Source organism: Bos grunniens, chromosome 18, assembly GCF_055505025.1.
Source record: "Bos grunniens cultivar Pamir isolate PY7600 chromosome 18, Bosgru_T2T1.0, whole genome shotgun sequence".
Taxonomy (NCBI): Eukaryota; Metazoa; Chordata; class Mammalia; order Artiodactyla; family Bovidae; genus Bos; species Bos grunniens.
Window position 1 is genome coordinate 57,076,598 of NC_141182.1, and position 22,572 is coordinate 57,099,169.

The window sequence follows — 22,572 nt, forward strand, 5'->3', positions numbered from 1 at the left end:
GGCGGAGCGGGCTCAGCCGGCGGCGGGCGTGGCCGGCGGGCGTGCGCAAGCGCGAGTGGGGCAGTGAGGGGCCGGGGTCGGGGAGGGGCGAGTCCGCCGGCGGGAACGGGACGGGGGCCCTCCCGCCAGTCCTGTGCCCACTCACCACTCTTCTTCTTCCAGGGGGAGACTAGCCCGGGGGGGAGGCAGTAGAGGAGCCAAGAGTTAGGACTTCGTGGGGAGGCGAGGGGCCCCCTTTCTGGAACGCCCGCCTCCCTCAGGGACCCGGGGTGGGGGGCGCTCGGCTGCCCCGATCCGCCCCGGCGGGGCGGCGGGGGCGGGGAGGGGCGGGGAACCGGACCCCCCGGGTCCACTCGGCCTTGCCTGGAGGGAGGGGGCTCGCCTTCCTGTCTGTTAGTGGGAGTGCGGGGAGCTGGTAGAGGGAGAAATGGAGGATGCGGGTGGGGCTGCGAGGGGACAGACGGAGAGGGGCTAGAAAGGAAACCGGGACCCGCAGAGAGGAACGTTACAGACCCAGAGAGACACCCGACAGAGAAACAGATAGAAACAGGGAAAGCTGACTCTCAGACGCCCTTTCCCAGCGACACACACGCAAGTCAGAGGGAATCTGACCCGTGGACTGGGGGACGCGATGAGGACAGGAGGACGAGAGCCCCTGGTCACTAACACTAACAAACCCAGGGCTGGTCCAGCCGCCCTCGGCCCCCTCTCCCTCCGCAGCAGTGGTCCCCGGCAGCCCCACTAGCTCACCCATCTCCTCCAGCTCAGAGGTCATAGACTTGGAACGCAAGGAGATGGCTGGGGGCGGGAGCCGCTTAGCTTGCTGGGGTGCTGCAAAAAAATGACAGTGAGGTCAGACATCAGCACCATAGACAGAAACCCTCCACGACCACCCCACCCCCACCAATGTGGTGCTCCCAACGGTCAGAGAAGAGATGTTGGTGATGGCGTTTAGTTGCTAAGTCGTGTCCCACTCTTTGGAGACCCCACAGACTGTAGCTAGCCCACCAGGCTCCTCTGTCCATGGAATTATCCAGGCAAGAATTCTGGAGTGAGTTGCCATTTCCTTCTCCAGGGGATCTTCCAGCAAGCTAGGCTTGCGCTCAGTTCCTCTCCTGAGGGTCATGATCAAGCAGCCTTGGGGAGGGGGAAGGCTGCTGCTGGTGGTGGGACCACTGGGTCATTAGGGCTCCAGAAGGTCTGAGTCCAGTGGCAGTGGCGGGTGGGGTTAATGTCAAGCCTGACCACACAAGTCAGGGGAAGGAGCACCTTTCTTGTGAATAGCTTCATCCATGTCCGGGTGCCTGGTGACCATCACCACCTTGACCATCAGCGTGTTGCCCCCTTGGCGGATCATGTTCACCACCTGCCGGTGGCCGACCTTCACCACGTTCTGCCCGTTCACCTGTGGCACAGACACCCCCAACCACACCTGATAGGTGAGGGGTAGGATGCTTTCTGCTTCTGGGTCCCTGCTGAAGTGGCCTCCTCCTGCCTGGACCTGTCTGTGGTGCTGTCGGTCACTCTTCTCCTCCCCCTGCTCCCCTTGCAAGCCCCCACCTCTCCACTCCTGTAACTCTTAGGGCCTCAGGGTTGGGGAAGGGGCTGGGCCCACCCTATTTGCCTCTCTCCCTCCTTATCCTCCAGCTGTGTGTGTGTACACACACGTGCGTGCCTCCCTGCACACACACACACGTGTGGGCACCTACGCCCTGGGAACAGCTCTGTTATCTTCTGAGATGCTTCAGAGAGGCTTTCAGATGGAATCACTGAAGAGGCTGGCTAGCTGCTGGGGGGGCGGGGGGGAAGGGCAGGGCACGGGGCTGGAAAGCTTGGTGCCAAAGGAGAATCTGGTTCTGGGCAGCAGCATCTTGGCATGGATCACTAGGGTTCTGGAGATTTGTTGCTAGGGTCCCAGGGGAAAGCATGGTGTCTGTGGCAGGTGGGCCAGGCACTGGGTCTCGGGAGAAGTCCCTGGGAGGCTGGGGGCCAGGACTCACCTCGATGAGGAAGTCTCCCATTCGCAGTCCAGCCCGCCATGCCACGCCGCCCTCGTCCACTGACTCCAGATACTGCAGTGCCGGGAAGGCTGGGGTGGGGGTGAACTCCTCGATGGGGGTCTGCGCTGCAGATGGGGAGGAGCCGGCGGGGTCGGAGGGGAGGGGGTGGAGAGGCCGAGCAGGGGATGGGGCTCAGACCCAAGTCACGGAGGCCTCACCGTAGCTGAGGGACCAGCACCCCGGGGTGGGGTGGTGGGCAGGTCGGGGGAAGGGTCCCAGGAGGTGATGGGGGTCCCTTTCCTTGTCCGTCCCCCTGGGTCAGAGCCCTTCTCCTGTCCCCTCCCCGGCCGGCACTCACCCTTGGCACCCCGGAGCACGAACCCAAACCCCTCACTGTCCTTCTTCTGCAGCAGAACTGTCTTCTCTTTGATGATGTAATCGCTGGTGGGGAGGGTGGGGGAAGGGCGGGGGTGAGGTGGGCGGAAAAGGGATCATGAGATACGGAGCCACCTGGTGCCCCACCAGCGACCTGGTGACCTGAGCCTAAGCTCCGGAACCCTTCATTCCGCCCCCCTCCTCCTCCTAGGAGCCTCCTCACCCACTCCACGTGCATCTGCTTGCAGCAGCCCTGACAGGCCTCTCCCCCTCGGAGCCCGGGGTGCGCAGTCTCCCACTCACTCTTTCCTCATTCATCCATCGGTGCATCCATCCACCCATCCATTCAGCAAGCACGGCGGGAGGAACGCAGAGGTACAACCGCCACATCGCCAGACAGCCTGGCTGGAGGCCCTGCTGGCCACTTCCTGTCTGTGACCTTGAGCCCCGACTTTAACCTGTGGGGCCTTGGTTGCCTTGTCTATCGCAGCGGACAATGACAGACCCCACCTGACAGGGTCACTGTGTGAGTTCCCTAATCTGTAGTGTATATAGTACTCAGCAGAGTGCTGCATACATAGCATGTACGCAATACGATGTGTTCTGTCTTTGGTCAAGTCTTTTGGTCCAGAGGACAATTGTACTTGGATAATACCTCTCCCAACTCCCGGACTATACACACACACACACACACACACACATATATATGCTACAGTAACATCTCCCCAGGTCCCTGAGCAAATTGTAACACTGCTTATTCAGCAGCTGTCCAATATGGTGGCCGCTAGCTGCCTGTGTCTATTTATATGCAAATTAATTAAAAATTAAATGGAAAAATTCAGTTCCTCAGCCTCACTAGCCACGTTTCCAAGGGCCCGGCAGCCACATATGGTTAGTGGCTACCATGCTGGATGGCCCAGATACGGAACATCTCCATCGCCACAGAAAATTCTAGCGTGCAGCGATGACATCTACTTCCTGGCGTACTCAAATGGATCTCCTTCATGCGGTCAGAGGATTCTAGCAAAATGAAAACTGCATGTGAATACGTGGAGAGTTCCCTGTAATGCCACCAGAGCCCACCAGTATATTTAGGGGATGCTCACATAGCCAGGAAAGTTCAGTTAAATACAGACCTATTTCATGTCTCTCAACACCAGCCCCGGGCTCACTCAGGTAACAGTCGCAAACCCTAGACGTCACCACGGTGTACATCAGGACTGCACATCCATTCCATTCCGGGAGCCCCAGTATAAGCAGGAATACCCAGCCACCCTTGCTCCAGGCTTTTTAGAATACCCACTATCCCCAACCCCTGTCCCCAGAGGCAACATGCCTTGCCGTGTCCAGACACCCTGCAGTCACATTTGAAACCCGGCCCAGCGCATACGCAGCCCCCTCAGAATACCCCAATAATACCCGCAGGCCCCAGCACACTCCAATAATAGACAAGCATGCTCCCTGCGTGTTCCAATTACCTACCCCCACAGGTTTGGCAAAACAGCCCTCCACGAATACTCCAGTATATTTCAGCAACCCCCCCACACATCCCAGTATGCTCCAATAATAACTCCCCCACACTCTCATCTCAGTCTATTCCCATAACACGCCCCCTGAACACAAACCAGCACATGCTGATAATACTTAATGTGTTCCTACTGTATTTCGGCACCAATCCCCTCCACACACGCAAGCCCTGCTGGATATTCCCATGACCCCCGACACGTCCACAGTTGAATCCATATATTTGTACAATAGGGACAGTGTTCTGCACATGTGCTCTGGCCCCAGCCCTGCTCCCCAGCCACTATTAGAACCCCATGGGCCCAACAGCAGGCACACACATGTAGACACAGCCCACAGCTGCCCTGGCTCAGAGTTGACGATGCTCCAGTAAACATGTCTACACAATATCCACTATGTCTTCTAGACCTTATATGCAACCCAGGGACCTTGTATCTGAGTGGAGAGAATGTTGGAAGAGAAGGAGGGAAGGGGTTGAAAGCAATGAAAAAGGGGAGGAAAGAGGTCAAGAAGGCTCCTTGAGTGGGTGAACGATGGGGCCAATAGAAATGGGTTGAGAGGTTAGAGTTGCCTGCTTCTGACCACGAACTCTGTAGCATCCTTGTCCCCAGCTCTGGGCCCACCGTGTAGACTGACAGTCTCCTCTGAGCCCTCATGCCCTCGCTGCCCCCATAGCCCTTCCAGATCTCCAGGGACCCCCAGTGGCCAGTAATGCTCTTCAGATCCCCTTTATTCCTCCTTTACAGCAGTTTCACTTTCATTTCATTCATCTCACAAACCCTACCTTTCCCCCATCCCCCTCAATCTTTCACCCCCACACTCTCCTCACACTTCACACATAAGCCTCCCCCAAACATCCAGCCCCTAATACAATTCAGTAAGGCTTCTTTATCCATTAGATTCGAAGAAAAAGCCCATGCTATGTGTCAACCAGTATCTGAAGTCCCTCACAGGTAAATGACTCAATCCATCAATCTCCCATTGCGAGCCTCTAGGTAGGCCTGAGTACCATTTCCACTTTACAAATGAGGAAACGGAAGCACAGAAAGGTCAAGCAACTTGCCTGAGCTCACACAGTGAACAACATTCTTCAATGATTCCCAAGAAAATACCTGGGTAGTTGCAATAGTAACACCTTCCACTCCACTGAAACCAAACACCCCAGCACATATACGTTTGCCCCAGTTCACCATGAATGTGCCCCTCCAGTTCCTGAAATTTATCCCAGGCTATGCCTATAGCACAAGTAACATTTATCGAACCACTGCTGAATGCCAGACGGCATTCCAAGCACTTTATGTTTATGTATTCATTCAGTCCTCATGACACCCCCTGGGAGGGGTTGGCTGTTATCATTCCCATTTTATAGATGAAGAAACTGAGGCACAGAGAAATAAATTTGCTCCAGATCACACCTGTCAGAAAAAAATGTCACAGCTAAGATCTGAATTCCCCATAGGCAACCCATGCATGCATGCATGCATGCTAAGTCACTTCAGTCATGTCCAACTCTGTGCAACCGCATGGACAGCAGCCCACCAGGCTCCTCTGTCCATGGGATTCTCCAGACAAGAATACTGGAGTGGTAGGCAAACATATACCCCAATAATATCCAAACACCAGCAGATCACCCCACCCCTCCCTCTCGAGTCTCCCTATCCTGGACATACGCCTCTCCTTCCCATGACTTTCTCATGCAACCCCCAGCTCTGTGTGCGGTCTCTCTCATCCTCCTTGAACTGCCCAGTTGCCCTCTTGTGCCCACAACTCCCTACAATGGGTATTCCTTCTCCTCTACTCTTGTGTATACCTTCTTGCTCTGCACCTGGATCCCCCCTCAAGTTGTCTGAAAGCTCCTCAGGACCATAACCCCCTCCCCACCAGCTCTCACCTCTGCAAGCCCACATTACACCCCATGGGGCTGTCCCCCCACCTCCCATTTTGCCCTTGCACACCCCACATCCCCTTTCCCAAAGTTGTCTCCCCCAGATTTCTGCGGCCTCCTCACCCCCTCTCAGGCCAGCGCTCCCTATCCTTTGCCCTCATCCCTCCCACAGCCTCTGGAGCGTCAGTACAGAGCTCCACTGTATCCCCTACAGCATGCTAGATGTCTTTCCTACTCCAGTTCCCCCTGCACCCATTCTCATCTATGGAAGCCTCCTCCTACTTTCGCATCCTCAATTCACTTCACCCTTCCGTCTCCTTTCACTGGCAGCTGCATTTCATTTACATTCCCTGCATCTCCTCTCTGTGCTCTCCCTGAACTGCCTGAATCCCCGCCCCCCAATCCTCTTCACACTTCCTGCACCCCCTCCTTACCCCATTCCTCCGCTGGCCCGGCGCACACGCTCTGCTCCTCTGCTTCGGCGTTCCCCATTCCTCCCCCCCATTCCTCCCCCGACTTCAGTATCCCCCACTCCCCCCTGTTCCCTTTCCGTCCTGCCACCCTCTTACCCAGACCCTCTAACCCCGCCTCCTGCCCTACCGTTGGCGACCCACGCAGCACCCCATTCATGCTCCCGTAGGGCTGACTACCTGCCCTGCAGGCGCACACACAATGCTCCGCCCCAGGCCATCCCTCGGCGACCCTGAGCGGCCTCTGGAGCTCAGCGGCCAGCTCTTGTTCACCAGATCCCACACACAGGGACTGCAGCAGCCTCCACTCCCCCCACCCCCACCCCGAAGGTCCCTCTCGAACACCCAGCATCCCACAGCCCAGAGCCTGCTGCTGTACGTAGCGCCCCCCTCTGCCACTCAGCCCCTCCCCGTGTCCCAGCTCCATGGGGCCTCTCCACGGCCTGCCCAGAGCCTCCCCCCGCCCCCGCAGGGAAGCCAGCCCCCTCCCATGCTGAGAGGTGACACACAGAAGCAGATGCAGTTCCCCGTGCAGAAGCTCCACCGTGTCTCAGCACACGTGCCCCACACAGGCACGGACCCCTGGGGGCAGGGAGCGGGTGCGTGGGGACGGGGACTGGTGAAGGGTGGTTGTGGGGGAGGGGACAGGCCTGGTCAAGGAGGGTGGGTGTTGGGAAACACAGCCGCAGTCCCTGGGACAGACCCCCCCCACCCACCCCGACACACACACACATGCAAACACACTAGTCTCCAGACAGCCTCGCTATCGCTCCAAGCCACACACAGAGATAGACGCCGGCAAACAGGGACATACAGATGGACACAGTTGGGGAGGTGGGCCGGGAGCCCACCATCTCTCTCTCTCTCGATTACACACACACACACACACAAACAGGGCTGCAGGCAGTCATACACACGCACGCACACCACCACAGCCACAGGAACACACGCACCGTCGCACAGTGACACGCAGCGGAAAAAGAGGAGGGGAGGGGAGACGGGGGCGGGATGCGTGTGTGATGGGGGGAGATGACTGTGAATGGGAGAGAGGGGTATGAATGGGGGGACTTGCCAACTCCGTGAAGGGGAGCGGGGACACAGGAATCAGAGGAACGCGGGCCTGGGGTGCAGATGCCAGAAGGCAGGGCTCTAGAATGGGGGCGCTAAGGGTGGCAGAAAGGACAAGCGGGGCCCTAATCCCGGAGTGGAGTCCGTCTGGAGGGCCTCCTTAGGAGGGACGTCCTGGAGAAGGAGCTGAAGGGGGCCTAGAAGGGCCTACGAGGGGCCGGAGGAGTGTGTGTGTGCGTGTGTGTGTGTGTGGGGGGGGTATCGGGGAGAGAGGCCCGAGTGGGGGGGGTATGAGAAAACGAAGGGGAGAGAACAGGGGTCCGGAAAGGGCTTAGTGCCGAGAGAATATAAGGGGAGAAGGGCGGAGGGGGCGGGAGGCTTGGGGGCGGGGAGGGAGCCCCAGGGATGGGGGATCAGCGGCTGGGGGAGGGTCGTCACCGCGGGCCGGGGCCTCCGGATCGGGCCGCGGGGGGAAAAGGGGCGGCACGCTCCGTTACCTGTAGATATACCAGACGCTGCGCCGCCGGGGCCCCAGGGCCGGCCAGCTGGAGGAGAGCGCGGGGGGCGGCTGCGGCAGGGAGCCCCCCCCGGGGCCGCCCCCGAGACCCCCGCCGCCGCCGCCGCCGACCGCTGACAGAGCCATCGCCGCCGCGGCCCCGGCCCCGGCCCCGGTGCCGGCCGCCCCCGCCGCCGCCGCCGCCGCCGCGTCCCCGTCCCCGCTCGGCCGAACCCCCGTGTCCGGGCCCCCAGGCCCCGCCTCATGCTGACCCGCGCCGGGAGGGGGAGGGGGAGGGGGCGCGCGCCCTCCCGCGGGAGGGAGGGCAGGGCCGGGGGCTCACATGCCGGGGGGCCGCGGGGGCGCGGGCCGCGGGGTCGGGCCGCGGCGGGAGCACGAGGACCGCGGACGGCGCCGGCTTCAGCACCGCGGACAGCTCCGGAGGCGGGCGGCGGGCGCGAGGCTTAACCCCTTGGCGTCCTGCGCCGGGCGGGGGAGGGGGCCGGGCCGGGGGGGAGGGGGCTGGCAGGGGAGCGCGGGGGCCCCCTTGGCGGGAGACGGGGGAGGGGCGAGCACGGGGGGAGGAGAAGGGGGAGGCACTTCCGGTCTGGGCCCCCCCTTCGCCCCCCTCCCCCCTCCCGAGCCCTCCCGCGCAGGTGCAGAGCGAGGGAGCGCGGGGAGAGAGAGGGACGCACAACATCACACGAGACGCCTCGCAACCGCGTGCGAGGGACGCGCGGACACCGAGCCCCACTTCCCGAGCCGAGGGGGACAGCGCGGCGAGAGAGGCCCCGAGAGGGGACGCACAGCCCTCCCCCCGCCCCCCACGGCAGACAGACGCACGATGCACCCCGACACAGTCTGGAAGGGGCCGGAAAGGGAGAGCCAGGACGTTTAGACTGGGCGCCAGAGCAGGGAGAGACACCCTTCCCAGCAAAGAAGTCCAGGCGGAGGGACATCCACGCACCACGGCTCCCCGCCAGAGAGAGAGAGCCGCAGACCCCCGGGGCGAGGAAAGAGGGCAGCAGAGGCCAAGAGGGGTTACACGCGGCGGGAAGGCACAGCTCCGGCAGGGAGGCAGGGTCACAACACGGGCCAGGCCTCCCCAGACAGGGCCGGGGAGAGTGGAGGGTGGGGGTGTGGGGAGGAGAAGCTCAGACATGCCGTGCGCAGGGCAGCACATGCCAGCGGCAGGAAGGGAGGGAGAGGGGGGCAACGCACTTGACAAGCAGAGGAAGGAAAGAGGAGGAAGAAACTGAGCGACCACCCTCATCCAGCTGGTAGAGCAAACGATCCCCAAACCAAAGCCAAGGGGAGACCCAGAGAGACACTGACAAGAGACAAGAAGCAGAGGCTGATGGGGAGACTCCGGTGGTGGGGGGGACCTCGATACTCACCCAGTGCCCAGAGCCGGAGACGTGCCAGGCGAACACGCACATTGGTCAAGCGCCTCGGACACTTGGGGAGCAGGGTGGCACCCCAGTCCCACCCTCTCTTCCCATTTTGTCATTTATCCCCTCCCCTCTCCTCCCCTGGCCCTCCCCCGCCCCGATCCATCCCCACTGGCCAGAACACAGACACGTAGGTTTGGACACATTTAATGGAAGGATGCTACGAACAAGGAGACCCTTCCCTGGATTAGGGGGAGCAGTGTGGGGGGGGATGTCAACTTTCAGATGCCCAGTTATGACCATCCCTCCCCCACAGCCTGGCCCTTCTGGAAGCTCAAGCCCTGGAGTCCTCCCCTCTTCCTCCCTACCCTCCCCCAACACCCCAGGTCCTGAATTCCAGATCAATCTGACAGACACAAATGCATGCACACAACTTTATGCGTTAATGCGCACACACAGCAACGTGCATGAAGAGGGACAGGCATGTGCAGAGACCCACCGCCGGTCCCTGGGTGGTAAGCAGACACACTGGACATCTCTGAAAAACACTGGCCCTCATTCTCAGACACACGGATTCGGGGAAAGAGAGGTGCAGAGAGAGCCAGCCGCACAACGAGCCACAATCGTGCACCCAGAAATGACAGCCACAAATGCACCCATCTGTACCGAGCGGGACACACCCTCTCACTGTCACGGGCATGTGCACGGGGCTAGAACTCCAAGGGCCTCCGGCCACACATGCACACAGACACGTGTCATGCACACCTACAGAGGCACACGGGCAAGAACGCGCTTGGGGAATCTGTACAGAGATGCTCGCCGACTGTGTGAGACGGTCACGCACAGGGAAACTTTAGCTCTGGGGGTACACACGCATATCCATACGCCCCCAAGCACCCCTTCCTTCCCACTCCTGACCCCGTTCCCTCCCTTCCCCTCCCCTCTCACCTCCCTGGGCCAATCCCATCCATCAAGCTTCAGAAGCAAGTCAGCCAGCAGCCAGGGAGGGGAAAGGTGTCAGTGTGCCTTCTCCCCGCCCCCACCCCGCCTGGCCGGCTCTGCTTGTCCCCACCCCCCCCCCCCATGCCAGCATGGGATGCACACACTTCCGCTGCACAGGACTGCACAGAGATGCGGCACGTGAAGGAGACAGGAGCCTCCAGCCACCATACAGGTGAGCTCCCCAGCCCCCCGGGCATCCCCACCTTGCCCCAGTCCACCTCATTGGTCTCTGGCTACCCCAGAGCTGGGCAGTCTCAGTGGCTGCCAAGGACAATTTGGGGTTGGGCTCTGTGGTCTGAAGCTAACCCTCCCTCCCTCCACCCCGGATCAAACGCTAGAGGGAGCAGACAAGAGAGGGGGCTTCGAGGTGACAGAAATATTTAGAAGGTGGAGGAAATATTTAAAAGGTGGAGTGGGAGGGATTTGGGGTGGCGGGGTTGCCCGAGGGTGTAAGGACATTTACCTTGGGGCATCAAAGCTGTCGTAGGAGCCCACGGTATAATGCCGGAAGAGTCTCTTTGCCTTGTCACTTCGGCTTTCTGCAGGGGGACAGAGGATGACCTTGGACCTTCTACTCTGGAAATCATGGGTTCACCCCCTGATTTGGGTGTCCTGGCCCAAGCCTTCCCTTCGACCTCCCACCCCCACCAGGAGGGGGAAAGGAAGGGACATGGGAATCTAGAGTAAGTTGGGGACACCTGGGGGTTCCTCATTACCTTGCTTTGCTTCCTGGGAGCGGTTGGCCACCTCTTCCAGGCAGTCAGAGGGGAACCAGCCGATGCGACCTTTGACCTGGCCTTCCCAGAAGCCTCCTTCCCCGATGCTAAGCACTGGATGGGGAGTGGGGACATAGAATAGAAATATTTCTGCATTTCCATGCTGCCCACACCTCCCCTACCCTGCCCGCTCCCAACACGTGATGCACAGTCTTTCCACAATTCTCAGTACCTTGCCCAGAACCTGGCCCAAGGGCATCCTTATGAAGGGGCAAGGGGGAAGTGTGTGTGTGCTCAGTCGCTCAGTCATATCCGAATATTTGCGGCCCCATGAATGGTAGCCCGCCAGGCTCCTCTGTCCTTGAGATTTCCCAGGCAAGAATACTGGAGTGGGTTGCCATTTCCTCCTCCAGGGAATCTTCTGGACCCAGGGATTGAATCTGCATTGTCTTCTGCATTGCAGACGGATTCTTTACTGCTAGCCATCGGGGAGGCCCCATGAGGGGGAAGGGGGAGATAGTCACTCCTGCATAGTAGCTTCCTGAACACAGCGGGGACACCCAGAGGCACTGGGGAGAAGGGCTGTGTCCCATGACGTGGTCCTTGCAAGTTAGGGACATGTCCACAACTGGCTCTCATCTCCCCTGGTAACCAGTCACAACTCAGTTATTCCGTAATTTCCCTAAACCCCAGTAGGCTCCTAGGTCACGTTATACCTCATCACTACCCCTGCCATCTCCTGCAGTCTCCTTGCCACTTAACCTTTTGTCATCTGTTCCCAGATCCCTCCTTCTGTCTCTTTGCTTCCCCTGGCTCTAGATGGGAGATTAGAGTTGGCTCTCCTCTCCCCTGCTTGTTACCAGAGGCCCCTGCCTACCACCCCTACCTCTTAGACATCAAGCATACATTGACCTACAGTGATGGGCGGTAGGGACAGCTAATGTTTCTCCAACTCTCACTGGGGCTAGGACCCTAAGAGGGGTCATTTGCTCCATTTTACTGATGGAGAAACAGAGGCTCGGAGAAATTCAGGCTCGTTTGCCCCAGGCTTTGCAGCCTGGATTTGAACACTCCAGTCTTGCTACCTCTCTGTTCCAGTGCTTTGCTGCTGCTGTTCCTGATCATGACGAGAGCGACAGTGACAAGCCCACAGCCGTCCACCTCTCCAGCATCTTTCACAGCTCTGTTCCCACTTGGCCCTTCACATCCTTCATTCACTCTCTCCTTACACCTCAGTAGGTAACAACTGATTTCTCACTTTATAGATGAAGCTGAAGCTAAAGTAGAAAAACCTCTTGCCCAGGGGTGGCTCGAGCCATGCTAGGGTTGGGGTTGGGGTCATGTGATGCTTTGCCCTGCACTGATCACCTCCTCTGAGAGGGTCTGGGGAAACTCCAGCCAGGAGATGCTCAAGGTCATGGAAGAGAGCATATGTGTGTCAAGAGGTCTGGGCTCTTGGCTGACTTTGCCTTGCCCAGCTGGATGATCTGGGAATCATTCATTTGTTCACTAAAAAAATATGTATTTTGTGCCAGTCATGAGTCAGACATCAGGCTAGGACCCGAGTACAGCTGTTGTGTTAGTTGCTCAGTCGTGTCCGACTCTTTGTGACCCCGTGGACTATAGCCCACCAGGCTCCTCTGTCCATGGGATTCTCCAGGCAAGAATACTGGAGTGGGTTGCCATGCCCTTCTCCAGGGGATCTTCCCAACCCAGGGATGAAACCTGGGTCTCCTCTGGCATTGCAGGCAGATTCTTTGCTGTCTGAGCCACTAGGGAAGTGAGTAGAGCTGTCAGACACAGCACACGTGGTTCCTGTCCTCACGGAGCTTCCAGACTGGCAGCCAGTGGAGTCATAACTTTACAAGTGACCCCATGATTGGAAAACTGAGGTCAGGGCTTAAGCGGGGAAAGGAGAGGGTTTTTGGAGAAAGACCAGATAGGAGTATATAAATCTGATGAGGGAACTTCCTCGGTGGTCCTAGAGGTTAAGACTTCGCCTTCCAATGCAGGGGGTGTGGGTTTGATCCCTGGTCGAGAGGCTAAGATTCTACATAAACCATAAAACAGAAGCAATATTCTAACAAATGCAGTAAAGACTTTAAAACTGGTCCACATCAAAAAAAAATCTCTATAAACAAATCTGATGGCATGAGGGGATCAGGAAGGCATCTCAGAGGATGTGACATACGGGCTGAGACCTAAAGGATGCAGGGAGTGCAAGAGGCAGAGAGAGGGGGCTTTCTGGGCAGAAGGAACAGCATGTGCAAAGAGTTTAGGGTGGAAAAAGACTTGGGGCGTTTGAGGAAGGATAAGGAGGATAAGGTCCCTGGAACCCTTCAAGTGAAGCAAAGAGCAGCCTGAGATGAGGCTGTGTTGGGGGCAGAGTGGACAGAGGAGGGGCTTGCAGGCCAGGCTGAGGCCCTAGGCTTTGATCCTGAGAGCAGAGGGAGTCTGCTACCTTAATCGGGCTATGAAGAAGCCCAGTGACATCATGGATGTGGGTGTGCTCTGAGGCAGTCAGGGAACTTTTAAGGAAAGGAAAGGATATGAAGTCAGGGCAGCACATCGGATGACTGGGCTTGACACTCATAAAGACACATAGAAGATGTAGCCCATGGCCCTCTGCCTGTGGGAGGGTCCCTCACCTCTGACCTCAGCTTCCCCTTCTTCTTTTGCACAGACCTGACCCCCACTCCTGAGAGTCCCTTGGACCACAAGGAGATCCAACCAGTCCATCCTAAAGGAAATCAGTCCTGAGTGTTCATTGGAAGGACTGATGCTGAAGCTAAAACTCCAATACTTTGGCCATCTGATGCAAAGAACTGACTCAATGGAAAAGACCCTGATGCTGGGAAAGATTGAAGGCGGGAGAAGAAGGAGACGACAGAGGATGAGATGGTTGGATGGCATCACTGACTCAATGGACATGAGTTTGAGTAAACTCCGGGAGTTGGTGATGGACAGGGAGGCCGGGTGTGCTGTGGTTCATGGGGCTGCAAAGAGTCGGACACGACTGAGTGACTGAACTGACCCCCTACCCGGCCATACGCACACATACACACTCTCCCCTGGCACGCTGCCCCTCTGCCAGAGGCACTGCCCCTGCCTGGCTGCCACAGTTAGCTCCTGCATTTGGCCATTCATCCATTCACCCGTTCACTCAGCAGATGTGCACCGAGGCCCTCTGTGTGCTGCGTCATTAACCTGGGCCCTGATGACCCAGCTCCTGGTGACACGTGGCCTCATCTTCAGAAACTCAGGCCCCAGGGAGACAGACTGCAAGACAGACGTAACTACACAACCCAACTGACACTCTGACCCTGGCACGCTCTTCAAGGCCCACTTAAACCATGTCTCCTGTGGGAAGACACCCCCCTCCTCCACCCCCAGACTCAGCTTCCCCCAGGGCCTAGGGTCTCTCCCTTCTAAGTGCCCCTAGTGGGGGCTGCGTATGATAATGACAGCTGGCCTTATTAGGTATGAATCACTGTTCTGTGGGCTTTCTAAGAGCTGACACCTTTAATCCTCGTAAAGGTCCCATTGTACAGATGAGAACACTGAGCCTTGGAGAAGTCGCTCGCCTGAGGCCGCCCTGCTAGGAAGTGCAGGAGCGGGGACTTGAACCCAGACAGCCTGGTTCTCAACCCCTACGCAACTCGGCTCATCTGCCAGCCTAGAGTTGGCCAAAGAATTGCTCCCCCGCCTTGAATGAACTACGGCAGGGTACTTCCTGTCTCCAAAGCACCATTCTGTCCAAGAACACACATCGGCAGCCTTGTGAAGTCGCACGCGGGGGATCCTGGCATGGTTTTCCAGAGGAAGGCAGGGAAACAGGAGAGAGGCCAAGCCCCGTGACAGCAGCCTCTGTTCAGAAAGCCCTCAGCAGGGACTGGCTTCACCTGCTGCCCATCTCACCAGAGCCCGAGAGAGCGGGCACCACTACCCCGTGTCTCAGATGAAGACGCCTGGCAGAGGCAGGAGGTGAAGTCAAGGTGGCATGTCCCTCACTCTCCGCACAAGAGAGCAAGAAGAACTGTGGTTTCGGACTGGGGACCTCAGGCAAGTCGCTTCACCCGTGCAAGGCTCTGCCCCTTCGACTGGACAATGGGCTCCGGACACCCGCCTTCAAGGGTGACGGTGAGCGAGATGGGCCCTCATGGGGTCGATGTCCCAGAGATGCTCATCTCCTCTCTTTTGCCTGGACCCACCTCCTGGCAGCGCAGCATCTGAGCTCCACTGTTTGCTCCTCCGAGGCGGAAGGGGAACCTAGGTCTCTCTGAGGTCTCCAGCGTGCCCTGGACGTTCCAGGTGCTGGACAACTGTTGGTCACGGGCCGGCCCCTCCCTGAGAGGTGGGTGAGTTCACCTGCCAACCCTTGCCCACAGCCCCGCTGCACCCTGCCCCTTTACCTTTGATCTTTTCGCCCTTGCTCAGGGAGATCTCCCCCTCGGCTTGGGCCTGGTAGGACTTCACAGCCATGAAGGAGCGTCCAGGGACTGCCGAGTAGAGCTTCCTGCGTCTCCCGCGGCTGCCCAGGGAGCCCCCGGGGCCCCCGGAGCCCCCCGTGCCCCCGGCTGGCCCTTCCCGGGGTGTCCCGCTGGAGCTGCATACACAGAGGGTGTGAGAGGCAAGGGGGAGTGGAGGGAGGGGGCACCTCTGGGAGAACAGGGGTCCTTGGGGGGGTGGGAGGTGGAGCATCAGGGTGGGGGAGGGAGTCTGAGTGCCTTTTCCGGCTCTGGGGGCTGGGGGTGGGGGGTGGAGGGGAAGAGGGCATTTGGGGCTCCCCCTGCCTGCCCGATACAGGCCGCCAGCCCCCTTTCCTGCCTCCTGGCTTCCAGCTCTGTCCCCTCCCACGGGCCTGCACACCCTGCCTGATTCAGCTTCCTGAAGCTGAGCTCTGCCTGTGTCATCCCTAGCTCACGAGCCTTTGGCGACTCCCAGCTTCCTCCTGGGCTGGGTCCAGCGCCTCTCCCGCCATCCCCAGCCCACCACCATCTTCCTCTTGCCCACCCCCTCCCCATGCCCCTCCAGCCGGCTCCCCGCAATGCCCCCTGCTCATCCTCCCCGCCTACGACCTCATCTCCAGGCTTGGAAACCCCTCCAGTCTCCCTCCTCGCCCACCCCCACTCCGCTGAGCTTCCTCTCACCTTGTCCAGGCTGTCTGTCTGTCTGCCTGCCTGCCTGTCCTCAGGGGCTGGAACCAACCTTTCTCTTGGGCCCCCTCCCCACCCCCGGCCGGACTGCGGAGCGGCTGCTGAGCTAAACTTGGACTGGTTCATGAAGCCCTCACTGCCTTGGGGTCAGGAGGGAGACTTGGTGGTCCGAGGTGGGGACCAGCGAGTTGGATGTAGCGGGGTAAGGGGGCAGCTGTCCCTGGGACAGGAGGTGGGCAGCTGGGCTGGCCTGGTTGGGGGGATGGGCAGCCGTGGCTCCCAGGAGGGGATTTGGGTGGGAGGGGGGTCTGCAGGACCAGGGCTGAGCCCTCCCCTACCTGGGCCGTCCACGGGGCTGGCGCTTGGCCTCCTCAGGGTGCCTCCCGCGGGATGGGGAGCGGGCCCGGGCGCCCCGGGGGCTGCTGGCACTTCGCAGGGTCCCGCTGCTGAGCTTGGCGCTAGGGGCGGCGGGCTGTGCCTGGCCCTGGGGCCCTGCGGTGGGGCCGGGGGCCCCCGCAGACGAGGTCCCTGGGGCAGCGAACACCATCCAGTCGGGCAGGGCCATGCTGGTATCACTGTTGGCCCGCAGCAGTGCGGGGGGCACCGTCAGCCCTGTGCCCGGGGGTCCCCGTCGCCGGGCTGCATATTTGGGGGACTCCTGGAAGGGCACTGAGGAGGGGCACGGAGGCCGGGGGCGGGCAGAGGGGGAGACACACAGGAGGCAAGAGACGGTTGGGTGGGGAAGGCACCAGGGGAGAAACGGATGAGAAAGAGCGGGGCGCCTGGAGCCTGGCCCTCCCGCTGCCCAGGTATTTGCAGTCCTCTGAGGTTTATTTGGTCCCATCCTGGCCCCCAGATCAGGTCTGCTGACTCCCCAGTCCCACCACGCATCCCCCCCAGGACCCCGACTTCTCCCCTTAGCTCGCTCACCCACGTCCTGTTCTCGATGGTTTCGGATCAGCTCCCCGAGTTCAAAATTCCCAGCGATCACTGCCACCTAGCGTGAGGGGGTAAGGGGGGCCCAGGTAGGAGAGAGAGGGGAAAAGCAAACAGGAAACACTGTCAGGTCTCCAGCCAGCTGCCCTGCCCCCCAACCTTCACCCCAGCAAGTCCAGCCTCTCTCTTCTCCCAGACCACCTGCCTCCCTCCCAGCCCCCCAAACTTTAGCCCCTCTGAGTTCTTCACGCCTCCCCCAACCCGCCCCAACAGACCTGGAAGGGGGTCTGTCCACTGTTATTCTTGACATCCTTGTTGGCCCCTCGATAGAGAAGGATCCTAGCACACGTCTCCTGGTGGTCAGTGGCACGAGGTGAAAGGCAAGAGAAAAAGAGTTACTGTCACCCCGAGCGGACACAGACACTGCGCTGAGCCTTTGGAACCACCTGGTGGGAACCCGCCCTGCTCCGGACAGTAGCCACTCGCCCTTTAAACGTGGCCGGTCCACACAGAGGCACAGTGCACGCCGGATTTCAAGGACTCGAAAAGTGTAGTTTAAATCTCTCTAGTAGTTTTTATGGGGGCTTCTCAGGTGGCACAGCGGTAAAGAATCCACCCGCCAATGCAGGAGACACAGGAGATGTGCGTTGGATCCCTGGGTTGGGAAGATCCCCGGGAGGAGGAAATGGCAACCCGCTCCAGTACTCTTGCCTAGAGAGTCCCATGGATGGAGGAGCCTAGTGGGCTACAGTCCATGGGGTCACAAAAGGTCGGACATGACTGAGTGACCAACACTTGAGCACAGCACAATAGTTTTTATACTGATTACTTGAAAGGATAGTATTTTTGAAACAAAATATGCTACTAAAATTAGTGTCACCTGTTTTTTTTTCTTTTTTAAAAAAGTGTCTCCTGGGATATTTAAAATTACACGTGACTTGGGTTATAGTGTATTGGATGGCTACTAACTTAACCAGGGTTTTCTTCTTCTTATTATTACTATTTTACTGAAGTACAGTTGATTTACAATGTTGTGTTAATTACTGCTGTAGAGCAAAGTGAATCTGTTATATACACATACACACATATTTATATTATTTTTTGAAATTATTCTTTTCCATTATGGTTTGCCTGCGTGCATGCCAAGTCACTTCAGTCATGTCTGACTCTTTGCGACTCCATGGACTGTAGCCTGCCAGGCTCCTCTGTCCATGGAGAGTCTCCAGGCAAGAATACTGGAGTGGGTTGCCATGCCCTCCTTCAGGGGATCTTCCCAACCCAGGGATTGAACCCACTGTGTCTTCTGTCTCCTGCACTGGCAGGCAGGTTCTCTACCACTAGCACTGCCTGGGAAGCCCGGTTAACGGTTTATCATAGGAGATTGCTGCCTGAGCTCTACAGCAGGGCTTTGTTGTTTATCCATTCCATATATAATAGCTTGCACCTGCTCGCCCCAACCTCCCAATCAGGGGTTTTCATCATTAGCACGACTGACGCTCAGGGTCTAGACAAGTCTCTGTAGCAGGGCCATCCTGTGCATTGCATTGAGCATCATTCCCTGGTCTCTGCCACGAGATGCCAGTAGCACTCCCTCCTCAGTGGTGGCAGCAGAGAACGTCCACAGACACTGCCAAATGTCCCCTAGCGTGCAGGAGCATCCAACTTGAGAGCCACCGAGTCAGACCTCTTAGGGTGGGGGACTTAATGTGTTGCGTATCAGAGCACCTTAGAGGCAGTAGCCACTGACTAGCCTGACAATTCTGTGAGATGGAAGTGACTGTCCCCGTTTTACAGATGAAGAAACTAAGGCTTCAAAGGGAGCCGGTGACGATCAGCCCTTGGATTCGAACCCAGGTGTGTCTGACTCCTGAGCCCTTACTCAAACACTCTGCTAGACCTGGAAGGAAAGAGGCAGGAGGCAGTGGGGGCCAGGGCTGGATGGTCGGGGCGGGGGTGGGAGACAATGCCATCCAAGACCAGATCAATTCCTTGCCAGTGTCAGTCACAACAGACCCAACGTCCTTGCCCTGGCCTGGGAGGCACCCCCGCTGATCTGCCTGCCCTGCCACCCCCAGCCCCAGCCTCATCGACCACATCTGCTATACCACCTTTCCTCGCTCCCCACTCCGCAGACACACTGGCCTCCCTTCTCTGGCAGGCATGCTCCTGCCCCAGGGCCTTTGCACCTGCTGCTTCCTCGACTTGGGAGTCTCTGCCCCTAGCTCTCCACACAGCTCACTTTCTCACTTGATGCACATTTCTGCACAGAGGCCAATTCTTCAGAAAAGGCCCCTCTGATGACCCTGTCAAAAATAAACCCTTGACCTGTTCCTGGCTTTATTTTAATTTATATGATATCTGCTGTGTGCCGGACATTCTTCTAAGTTACAATTAACTCGTTTTCCTTATAATACTGCCTCCCTGAAATTACATTTCGATTTTATTCATCTCCAGCATCTCTCCCCCACTCCATTGTCTATTTTGGAGAGGCAAGGTTTTGTCTGTGGCACCCACGGCCTGGCATGGTGCCTGGCCCATAGAACTGTTCAATAAACGGTTGCTGGATGAGGGGAGTCCTCCTCCTCTGTCTTGGCTTGGGCGAACCAAACCTGGCCTCCAGCTCAGCTCCACTCCAAATCCCCCAGATGCCCAGTCTAACCAGCATTCACCAGACACTTCCTCGGTCTCACCCTCTTCATGTGACAGACCCATCAACGATGCTTGTATGGGTCCATCCTACAGGACAGGCTCAGAGAGGGCAAGGTCACACAGCCAGTCAGTGGGGCAGCTGGGACTCAAACCAGGCTTTCTGATCCTAGCGCTCATCTGTCTACTGTGAAAGCACTCTGATCGCCCAAGTCTGATGGCTCCCCGACTGGACAGCAAAGTTAGCCCGGTTTGTTTTCCGGGCGTGTTTGTGAGTGTGAGTGTGTGTCCCTGTGTGCACAGCTGTCTCCCCGACTCGACGATAAATTGGTGCCATGTGTGTTCTTGCATATCTGCCTGCCCCCACCGTCACCTTGCCTAGCACAGGCCCAAGAGCATCTCTTTCATCTCAACCAGCAGTTCGCTCCACCCCTGAGCACCCAGTATGTACTGGGGCAGTAGCACTCATCCCACTGAATTGTAATTATCTGTTTACACATCTGCCTCTTTGCCAGACTGTGAACTCCCCCCACCCTGCCTGCCCGAGGACGGCCGCCATGCTGTGTCTGATTCATCTCACGTCCCGGCACACAGTAGGTGCTCAGGAAATGGGCCCGGAAAGGATGAGGATGTGGAGTTGAGTCATGCAAAAGTCATTCATTCAAATCATTCATTCATTCCTGGAGTCATTCAATCTATCTCGAAGCAAATACCTGTTGAGTGTTCTGACCTGGATGCTGTGCATGGTCTTGGCAGGGAATTCAAGGTATCTGATCCATCATTCATTCATTCATTCTCACTCATTCAAAAAAGATGCCTTTATTTGGCAAAACTAATACAATATTGTAAAGTTTAAAAATAAAATAAAATTAAAAAAAAAAGATGCCTCTAAGCCTACTATACGCCACGGCCTTGGGACAGAGCGCTTGATCAGACGTAAGCCCCACCCCTGAGGAGCTCACAACCCGGACATGGCCCTGACCCTCACCACCAGAGGCTAGATGGGCTGGCCAGAAGACCCGAGGGGCAGAGAGTGAGGAAATCTTTCAGACCCAGCTCTGGGCCTTGGGAAGCTTAAAGTCTGGGAGGGAAGAGGAGGGGAGAGAAAGTCGGAGAAGAACTTGTGTCTGTCAAGCATCTATTTGCTAAGCGCCATGCTGAGAGCAAGCCAAACATTCATACCCTTGATCCTTTGCGAGGCAGAGGTTACTGATACATTTTACAGATGAGAAAGTAGAAGCTCAAGGCAAGGGAAATGGCTGAGTCATCTGACCCACTCGGAGTAATTGTTCCCTCTCTATATGACCCTATGGACTGTAGTCCACTAGGGTCCTCTGTCCATGGGATTCTCCAGGCAAGAATACTGGAGCAGGTTGCCATTCCCTCCTCCAGGGGATCTTCCTGACCCAGGGATTGAACCTGCATCTCCTGCTTGGCAGGTGGATTCTTTACCACTAGCGCCACCTGAGAATCCACCCCCCCACCCTCTTTCTATCTATACACTACATTTTCCCTTTCAAATTGCCAGTATGGTTTCTGTCTCCTGACCAGATCCTGACTGATAACAGTAATGATAATGATAATAATCATTATTATTAGCATAGCTGCCTCCTAGGGATGAGCACTTATCACGCATGATCTTTCATCCCCTTCAATCAGCTGCTGTTACCCTGACTTCAGGGAGCCGGATGGAACCTCAGAGAGGGGAGGGGACTGACTCAGGGTGCCCTGGCCTGCGCACTAGCTGTGGGGTCAGAAAATCCGGAATGAGGCCCGCATCGGGAGCAGGAGAGACAGACGCACCGGGGAGGGGAAGTACAGGCAATTTGACAAACACTGTGTTCTCCCTGCTCGGCAGGCACCGAGCGAGCAGACTGCTCGCTGCCCCAAGGCGGCACGTGGCTACCTGCCACATCCTGGCACTGCACGTTCTGGTGAGAGAGAAGGGGCTGGGGCTGTTCTGGGAGACTTCCTGGAGGAGGGGGAAAGAGGCTGATGGATCAGCCGCAGCATGCCAGGCCCTGGCGTCCTAAGACCCTGAGGCAACCGTCCAAGGGCAGGGAGACCCTCCAAGGGCAGAGAGCCTTAGGAAGCAGGTGTTGAGACTGGGGCTTCGGGGCCTGGGCTGATCTGCCCAGGATCCCCCAGTGCACTGGAGACAAACCAGCTGGGGTCATGAGGCTTAAAGCCCCAGCTTTTATCAACCCAACCAGCCACGACAGCACAGCTGCAGCGGGTATGCAGCTCTTCACTGCTCACCTCCATTCAGAGCTCTTGAGCTGGGGACCGTCCACCCCGCCCTGAATTGCTACAACGTGCAACACACTCTTGTCCCCTCGGGGGCTGTCCCTTGTCCCCTGCAGTAGGTGCCCCACTGGCAGCTGAACAGACACCCATTAGAAATAGGACCCTTGGGGATTAACATGTACACACTGCATGTGTGCATGCATGTGAAGTCCCTTCAGCTGTGTCTGACTCTTTGCTACCCCACGGACTGTAGCCCGCCAGGCTCCTCTGTCCCTGGGATTTTCCCGGCAAGAATACTGGAGTGGGTTGCCATGCCCTCCTCCAGGGGATCTTCCCGACCCAGGGATTGAACCTGCATCTCTTATTTCTCCTGCATTGGCGGGTGGGTTCTTTACTACTAGTGCTACCTGGGAAGCCCAACATATACACACTATATGTAAAATAGATAACCAACAAGGACCCACTGTATAGCACAGGGGACTCTACTCAAGGACTGCAATAACCTATGTGGGAGAAGACCTGAGAAAGAAGGGATATATGTCTACATATAATTGAATCACTGCTGTATACCTGAAACTAACACAATACTGTAAATCAGGATACTCCAACATAAAATAAAAAATTTTCTAAAAAGGAGGACTTCCCCGGTGGTCTAGCCGT

General features: G+C 57.7%; 1 protein-coding gene across 6 annotated transcripts in view; it reads right to left on the reverse strand.

Moving 5' to 3' along the window:
• SHANK1 (SH3 and multiple ankyrin repeat domains 1) overlaps window positions 1–22,572 on the reverse strand; it is a 48,716-nt gene that overhangs the window by 16,029 nt on the left and 10,115 nt on the right. For 2 of the 6 annotated variants that reach the window (XM_086353729.1, XM_086353732.1), the window contains exons 9-20: window positions 17,295–17,372; window positions 17,014–17,080; window positions 16,422–16,752; window positions 15,340–15,533; window positions 10,928–11,041; window positions 10,675–10,750; window positions 10,158–10,184; window positions 2,359–2,441; window positions 2,001–2,125; window positions 1,270–1,405; window positions 751–831; window positions 146–169 (exon numbers count right to left, since the gene is read on the reverse strand). In XM_086353729.1, coding sequence (XP_086209855.1) covers window positions 146–169; window positions 751–831; window positions 1,270–1,405; window positions 2,001–2,125; window positions 2,359–2,441; window positions 10,158–10,184; window positions 10,675–10,750; window positions 10,928–11,041; window positions 15,340–15,533; window positions 16,422–16,752; window positions 17,014–17,080; window positions 17,295–17,372 — 1,336 coding nt within the window. Of the gene's footprint in view, window positions 1–145; window positions 170–750; window positions 832–1,269; window positions 1,406–2,000; window positions 2,126–2,358; window positions 2,442–7,819; window positions 8,002–10,157; window positions 10,185–10,674; window positions 10,751–10,927; window positions 11,042–15,339; window positions 15,534–16,421; window positions 16,753–17,013; window positions 17,081–17,294; window positions 17,373–22,572 lie in introns of those variants that run through there. The other 4 variants (XM_086353731.1, XM_086353730.1, XM_086353734.1 and 1 more) reach the window with 4 other exon arrangements.